Here is an 8,734-nt window from a genome sequence, read left to right as displayed (position 1 = left end):
AACAAGAAGGAGCAAAGAGTAGAAGCCAGTGAAGTAGCAAATAGAGAAATAATAGAGGAAATCAATAAGGCCAAAAGTTGGTTCTTGGAAAAATTTAATAAAATTGATAATCCCTCAACCAAGAAATAGAAGGGATATGATACAAATTACCAATATCAAGAATTGCACAGGGGACATCACTAGAGACATTAAAATGATAATAAGAAAACAATCCATTGTCCGCTTAGCTAAAGGGATAATTAAAACATACCAAAACTGATCCAAGAAGAAAACAACATCTGGATGCTCTTATATTTGTTAAAGAAAGTGAATTTTAAATTTAAAAAAAAAAAACCTTTCCAGAAAAACTCTATGCCCAGATGACTTCACTGGTGAATTTTATCAAACATTTAAGTAAGAAATTGTATCAACCATACATCATATGTTTCAGAAAATAGAAGAGGAATATTTACCAGCTCATTTCCTGAGGGCAGCATAACCCTGTTATCAAAACCTGAGGAAGACATTTTAAGAAAAGGGAACTGTAGACCAATATCCCTCATGATCACAGGAACAAATATCATTGACAAAAATGACAAAACTAAGACAGTAATATATGAAAACACTAATATGCCATGACCAAATGTGAGTCATCTTAGGAATGCAAGGTTGGTATAAATACTAAAAAGTCATTCAACATAAATTGCCACATTCACAGATTAAAACAGAAAAAATAACATGATAATCTTAATAGAGGGACAAAAATTATTTGACAAAATTCAATATCCATCCATGGTAAAACATCTTAGCAAACTAGGAGAAAGGAACTTCCCCAATCTGATAGAAACAACTATGAAATACCTCAAGGTAATCATCATATTGAATGATGAAATATTGAACATTTCCTCTAGAGTTGGGAACAAGGCAATGAGATCTGCCTTTAGTGTGTTTTCCCACATTTTACTGCATGTTTTAAGCCACTGTAATGAGTCAAGTAAGAGATAAAGATTATATAAGAAGAAATAAAATGGCCTTTACGTGACCTTTACGTAATTGCACAGATAAAAACTGCTAAAGAAATACAAGGATCTACAAGAACTAATAAATGAACCTCACAATATAATTTAGGTATGCTGAAATCAATTGTATTTTTATATAGTAGTAAAAACAAAATGGAAAAGGAATTCAAATTTATTTACAATGCCATAAAGATAAAAATACTTGGAAAGTAAATCTACCTAAATCTGTGGGGCGCCTGGGTGGCTCAGTCGTTAAGCGTCTGCCTTCGGCTCAGGTCATGATCCCAGGGTCCTGGGATCGAAACCCCGCATTGGGCTCCCTGCTCCGCGGGAGGCCTGCTTCTCCCTCTCCCACTTCCTCTGCTTGTGTTCCCTCTCTGGCTATGTCTCTCTCTGTCAAATAAATAAATAAAATCTTTAAAAAAAAATCTACCTAAATCTATAAGATATTCCTGAGGGAAATTAAAGAAGACACAAATAAATGGAAAGGTAAACCATGTTCATAGATTAGAAGATTCCAAATGACTAAGATACCTATTTTCTCCAAACTGATCTGTAGATTCACTATAACCGAGTCATGAACCCAGAAGGCTTTCTGATAAATTGACAAGTGATTCTAAAATTAGTATCTCAATGGGAAGAACCAAGAATAGCCAAAATAATTTGGAAAAGAAAAATGCTGGACACATTATACAACCTAATTTCAAGATTTAATATAAAAGTTCAATAATCAAGGCACTGTGGTATTGGCTTTAGGATAGACAAACAGATCAATGCACAGAAATACAGCCACACATAAACTGTCAGCTGATTCTTTGACAGAGGTGCCAAATTAATCCTATGCTGAAAATGTAGTCTTTTTACTAATGATGCTGGAAAACTGAATGGATAACTATTATGGGAAAATAATGAACTTCTATCCACATGTATCAACAAATACAGATCTATGGATCATAGACCTAAATGTAAAATTAGAATTATGAGCTTTGAGAAGAAATCATAGATGGATTTTTTTTGTAATCTTGGAATAGGCAAAGATTTCTTAGAGAGGACAAAGAAAACACTGACCATAAAAAAATGATAAATTGGATTTCAAAACTTTAAAAATTTCATTTTATTAAAATACACCATTAAGAAAATGCATACAGGGCGCCTGGGTGGCTCAGTTGGTTAAGCAACTGCCTTCGGCTCAGGTCATGATCCCGGAGTCCTGGGATCGAGTCCCGCATCGGGCTCCCTGCTCAGCGAGGAGCCTGCTTCTCCCTCTGACCCTCCCCCCTCTCATGTACTCTCTCTCATTCTCGCTCTCTCAAATAAATAAATAAATAAAATCTTTAAAAAAAAAAAAAGAAAATGCATACAAAGCCCCCAGATTGGGAGAATAAATAATAAGTTGTACTTTTACATAATAATGATATAGGAAGTACAATAAAAATAATATTCCATTTATATTATAATGTATAAAATATTTGAATTCCAGGCATAAACTTCTAACAATGAAACAAAAGGAAAAAATAATTGGAAAGTCATACCTTATGCTTGGTTGTATAGACTATAATAAAGATGACAACACTTCCTAATTTAGTAAAGATATTTTAATGTAAGACTAATTGATTTTTCTCAGGATATTTTACATAACATTTTTAAATGGGATTTCCAAGCCAAGGAAACATGCCTTTGTTTTTAGTTTATTGACTATTTCTAATAGTACATTTTTTATCAGATTGTATTGTGACAATCAGGAATTCTATAATTGGTCTTTGATTTGTTAGTAGATACTCAAACAAACCTTGAAAAAAAAGTTAAGAATACTGGAATAAATATTAGGCCATGAGCAGCCCCAAATACCATAACAAGAAACATAATCTTAAAAAATGTCCTGAAGATGTATGCTTTAGCTATAGATAAAACACACACCCCTATTACTGTTGAAAGTGCACTTTGTAACATTGGGTAGCCTAGCAGATACAATGCCTCAATTGCTTTTTGGTTTCCTGAGGGCTTAGAGCTGGAAACAAATGCATAAGAAATGTGTGCAGAAAAATCGAAAGAAAACCCTATGCAAATGACAAGATTAATCATGGATATGGAATCAAGACTGACATTCCAGAATGCCATGAAACCTGTTACTCCCACAACCACAGAAGTAATAGCAAAAGTCACCCACAAGGAACACAGTGGATGAGGAATTAACAATAAGGAAACAATGAACATAGCGGTTGATGCAACAATGACATTTCGAACAGTGTTTTCTAATACTGCGGTATACTGATCAAAATATATGAATGCCTGATTATACACCATTAGGGGAATTTCGCACTTTTTGGCTCTGCTTCGTAACTGGGATAACATCATCTTCCTATCGGTTGAAGAAGAAACACCCATGGTCTGAATGAAGCCCCGGGAAGAAATGATTTCATGTGATGATGAAATATTAATATCATACACAAAAAGTGGAAAATGTGTTAAAAAATTGGGCAAACCGTTCATAAAAGTGTCCTTATCATTTACATCTTGCTTGCTGTTTTCCATATATTGCACATACTCTCGTAACCAAAACTCTGTGAGATTTTTATCTACATAGTCACTGTTTTCCAAATCTGCCAGACATATTTCCAGTTTTTGCCTAGCATCTTTATCCCAGTAGTCAAGAGTTTCAGTAACAATAACCATAACCCTGGGACCATAATCCAAAAAATATTCTTCTTCTACGTTAAAATATGGTGTGATGTAGGAATCGTCACTTGCCAAATTTCGAAGGTCTAAACCTTCCTGCACTTGGAAACACCCATAGATACTACTTATGATGTACAAAATGTATATAAGCACTACAAAAAATTTGGACCCAGTGCTTGTGAGAAAAGGGCCAAAATAGTCTCGAAAGAACAAATTCATTGGATGGATATCAGTTTCTTGTTCATCTGGGAGAGAATCACATGGGAGACAGCAGGACCTTTTCAATGAGGAACATTTTTGGTCAGGAGTTTCTGGCTTTTTCAACCAGCGTAGACAGACTACTTCTCTTTTACCATCCAGAGCCATAAATGCTCCAAAACAGATGAAGTTATAGAAATAACAGAAGAGCAGGGTTGTTCCTGTATAGATGCAAAAGTATTGTACGGACCTGAAAGAGGTCATAATCCCTGTATAGAAGGCCAGGACGTTGGTGATGGTGGTGATCGTAATCGACACAGCCACTTTGGAATAGACATTGGACAGCCGCTGTTTTATGTTGTCCCTGAGGCTAGTCTTCTGCCAGGCAGAAATCATTATGAACATATCATCAACCCCAACACCTGTTAAAAAAGGGAAACAATCTTCATGCTTATTAATATCCATTAAAAACTAAACACCTAAACTCAAACCATCTTCTTTGTCCATCTCTTATAAGATGTCTTATTTATCTTGCCCAATCTGTGCTTTGATACTATTTTCCCTGTTGTTTTCTCTGGTTGCCTCTGAATCCACAGCAGAATTCACGCCCTCCTCTGTGACAACTCTGTACTTTGTACGTACTCCCGTTATTTGTACATAGCACAGGATACTCTACTCCTAGTCTTCATGTAGGGTGTTTGAATGATGAGTCAGGAAACTGTTGTGGGTGTTAGTCGAAGCAGGAGTAGCAGTGTATCTTTGATTCCACTGGATTACTTGAGAGACCATTTTCCCTCATAAACCATTTTATACAGATGCACAAACACATCAAGCCAACATTCTGTTGCTTAAAATATAAGCTGGACTTATCTGTTCTACAGTTAGCATCTAACTATCAATGTGGTATGATTTGAGAGGCACCATATAGTTCTCTTTCTCTCTTTCTCTCCGTCACACACACACACACACACACACACACACACACACACCCTTTTCCTCCTAGCCTGTTTTTGGTACCCAGAAAGTTATCATTTAAACTTACTTTCCCAGGTTAAGGCATTGTTAGTAAAATGCAAGTACTTTTTTTTTTTTAAGATTTTATTTATTTGGCAGAGAGAGACACAGTGAGAGAGGGAACACAAGCAGGAGGAGCGGGAGAGGAAGAAGCAGGCTTCCCGCGGAGCAGGGAGCCCGATGTGGGACTCGATCCCAGGACTCTGGGATCATGACCTGAGCTGAAGGCAGATGCTTAACGACTGAGCCACACAGGCGCCCCTAAAATGCAAGTACTCTTGAGGTCAGACATACGCACCAAAGTAAATCTTTTTTTTTTTTAGCAATTCTTTTTTTTTTTTTTTAAAGATTTTATTTATTTATTTGTGTGAGAGAGAATGAGAGAGAGAGCACATGAGAGGGGGGAGGGTCAGAGGGAGAAGCAGACTCCCTCCCGAGCAGGGAGCCCGATGTGAGACTCGATCCAGGGACTCCGGGATCATGACCTGAGCCGAAGGCAGTCGCTTAACCAACTGAGCCACCCAGGCACCCACCAAAGTAAATCTTAAGAATCCCTTACATATTAATGCCTACTAAGGTAATTCTTTTCCACAGGGATGTTTCATGACTGGTTTGGAATAGAGAGGACAGAAGAACATTTGAGGACTTTGAAATCACCACTGAAGACTTGGAAAGGGGGACTAGAAGGAAGAAAGGGGATTAGTAAGGGCAGCATGAGCATGTTGCAGATAAATTTCACCTCCCTCAAGCTTTCTACTAGAGTTGACACTACTTCCACTCATGTATATTGATACAAACTCAATAAAATAAACAAGTAAATACAAAAAGTGAAATAAAACGCTGATCTTCATTTCAATTTGGGGGGATCTTCTCCATGGGAGGGTACTAGGAATTGCAACTTTGCCTATGATCAGATGTTCTATGGGTATGATCAAGAAGGCAGAAGGCTCTAAAATAACGTAAGTCTACACAGTCGGTCACAAACTGTGTCCTGACATGCCATGGCTAGCGGCCTTGAGGATTTCAGTTGTACTCAGCTGGACAAAAGGGAAGAATCAGAAGTACTAAGGACCAAGAATGAACTCATTGATATTTATGAGGCATTTAAAAACTAGTTTTATTATTTATAGAACCTTATTCAGAAATTGTCCTCACACATTTCTTGCTTGAGTTGCTTAAATCACACACACACACACACACACAGAACCATTCACACTCCTGTGAATACACATACTATACAATCCTGGTTTACATTAAATCAATTATATACACCTTAACCATAGTTATTATGGGCCGTGGGGGGTACTGAGTGACTAAGTATGGCTGGGTACTAGACATCCAGTGTCTCCCCTAGGAAACCAAATACTACTTCTTCCAAGCTCCTTACTTCCTCAAATATAAACACCTTTGTTTTCTCATGCTTATTATAAATTCTGAAAGTACAGGAAAATACAGAGAAAAAATTTAAACAACTGTAATTCCACCCTTCATTTTTACATATATCCATCCAGAATTTGTCCTATACAACTACGCCCATACAATTGTATCTCTCTATTTCGAACACCTTGTTTCACAACTGGCATTTTTCTGGTAGAGGTTATATATCTTATATGTACCTTATATATCTTATAAATCTGCCTCTTTCTAAGGACTGAATATGATTCAAAATTTTAATATGTTACGTTTGAGTTGCCCAATCCCATGTTGATCAGGGGATTAGATGGTTTTCAAAACCTTCTCGTTCTACATAATGCCAAAATGAACATAATTTTTCTACTTTTTAAGCACTTGTCCAAGCACTTCTAGGACAAATTCCTAGAAGTGGAATCAGTAAGCCAAAGGCATTCCCTGTTTAATTTTTAAGTCTTTTGATTTGTTGCAAAACTGGACTAAAAGAAGGGTGTACCAGTTTATAATTGTCCCGTAGCAGAATGAGGGTTCATTTCCATACAACCTTCCTTCAATCTTGCTGATATTTATTAATCTGATAAGAAAACAAGGTGTCTCACTTTTGGTTTAATTTTCATCCCTCAGTTAATTGAGAGATCAAATTATTTTTTTCTTATATTTCCAGTGATTCATATTTTGGACTTTTGGGGTGTGAACCGCCTGTTCATGTCCCTTGTCTGTGTTTTTCCATTTGGGGTACTAGACTTTTCTACCTCTAAGGACACATAATTCAATTTGACTTTCTTTTTTCCTGTCACCTCATTTTGGATCTATGGAGCCACTTAAATATAATTATTTTGCTTAATCTAACCTAAACTCCTTCCCTTATCTACCCCGCACCCCCACATATACGATGTGTAGTCTCATGTTTTGTTTTACTCACCCAGAATAAGAAACGGTGAATTTGCAACTATGATCACAAATGGCACCCCAATGTACAGCATCAGGCCAAAGCTGCTCACCATCGCCAAGGCCGCAGAAATCACTCCAAAGGCTGCAACCCACATTTTGTTGCGTACACAGTCACGCCTGTAAATTTGGAGGGAAAAATCATGAGATCTGTGGTGGTAGCTTCTATACTGAAATTCCATCAGTTTATAACATTCTCGACTTGGACACCTGGTCAGAAAGCTCTTGGGCAATAATTCCCATGCCTGTCTATTGGAGACCTTTAACTCCCAGGCACCATCCCAGACCAAGTGGGAAAAAGGAGAGAGGGAACAGAAAAGTTATCTGTGCTTTTACCAAATTTCCTGGGTGATTCTTCTGTAGCTGAGCAAGCACTACTCCCCACTGACTGGTAGTTGAGAACCACAAAGATATACTAAAGCACTCCCAATGGTTAATTCCACTCTGCTCTTCAAAGGGTGTAAATGGAATACAACAGCAAAGGGAGGGCAAGCTGTAGCGGAGAAAGTACCCATACCCAGTGCTCTTTTCACCCAACCCTTGACCCCAGCTAGCCATAGATGCAATCCTAAAGAGCTCCTGTATTTCAGAGCCAGTTCAATATGTATTGTGGTTAGCAAAGTGTAGAAAGACTCCTCCTAAAACATGTTCAGGATTCTTGTCTACTGCTGAAGTGGGTTCTAGAAAAGTTGCTACTAATTGCAAATGAATTGGAAATGTAGTCCATTTTGAATAACATAGACGTGCCTGTTTCCCAGAAATGAGAATATATAGACAGCATTTTAAAGTATGGATTCAGTACTTGACCTACCCAACAACCACAACATTACATTTTTTTAAAAGATTATTTATTTATTTGTCAGAGAGACAGTGAGAGAGAGAGGGAGCACAAGCAGGGGGCGTGGCAGGCAGAGGGAGAGGGAGAAGCAGGGAGCCTGACGCTGGACTCGTTCCCAGAACCCTGGGATCGTGACCTGAGCCAAAAGCAACGCTTAACCGACTGAGCCACCCAGGTGCCCTCCCCATTGCATTTTAAAATATTGACAACAATCTCTGGTTTTATACTTCACTTGTTTGTTAACTGCTTCAAAACAAATGACTGATACTCGTCTCTAGATATTTTTAGGAAGAGAGAGAAACGAAGTTTGGATTGAAAACTAGGAGTCAACTATGGAAATGGAAGCACTGATTCTAACACAGCAAGAACCCGACTAAAGACCTTTTACTGTTGTAACAATAAAGTAGCTAAACTTTCTTATTATGAAAAAAAATTTCTACGCCATGGTTGTATTTCACTTTTTTACAGCCCACCAGTGCTAGGAGTTAAATTCAGGACCCCAAATCAACCACATACACAAAATTCCAGAGCAAAAGTAAATTGCTTTGTTAGAATAAAATTTGACTATAATGAATACTTTCTTTTTTTTTTTATTAAAGATTTTTATTTATTTATTTGAGAGAGAGAGACTGAGAGAGAGAGCACATGAGAG

The 8,734-nt window shown here is 37.4% G+C and overlaps 1 protein-coding gene across 1 annotated transcript; it reads right to left on the bottom strand.

The window, feature by feature from the left end:
* Nucleotides 1–2,751: 2,751 nt before the first annotated feature.
* Nucleotides 2,752–7,451, bottom strand: LOC102735690 (patched domain-containing protein 3). The gene is made up of 2 exons (XM_081811566.1): nucleotides 7,219–7,451; nucleotides 2,752–4,294 (listed from the first exon to the last, which is right to left on the bottom strand). Exons 1-2 carry the CDS (start codon nucleotides 7,424–7,426, stop codon nucleotides 2,778–2,780), a joined length of 1,725 nt encoding a protein of 574 aa, XP_081667692.1. The 5' UTR covers nucleotides 7,427–7,451; the 3' UTR covers nucleotides 2,752–2,777.
* Nucleotides 7,452–8,734: the final 1,283 nt, after the last annotated feature.

This window comes from Leptonychotes weddellii, unplaced genomic scaffold (genome assembly GCF_054177405.1).
Source record: "Leptonychotes weddellii isolate Sample4059 unplaced genomic scaffold, ASM5417740v2 HiC_scaffold_8446, whole genome shotgun sequence".
Lineage (NCBI taxonomy): Eukaryota > Metazoa > Chordata > Mammalia > Carnivora > Phocidae > Leptonychotes > Leptonychotes weddellii.
Note: the sequence above shows the minus strand (reverse complement) of the source record. Positions and strands in the feature narration are given on the sequence as shown.

Bases quoted from the DNA above. Each gene is read 5' to 3' on its own strand.
- LOC102735690 (XM_081811566.1), bottom strand. From the start codon at position 7,426: ATGGAATTTCAGTATAGAAGCTACCACCACAGATCTCATGATTTTTCC. The intron at 4,295-7,218 runs GTGAGTAAAACA...CTTTTTTAACAG, and splicing joins TTCACCGTTTCTTATTCTGG to GTGTTGGGGTTGATGATATG.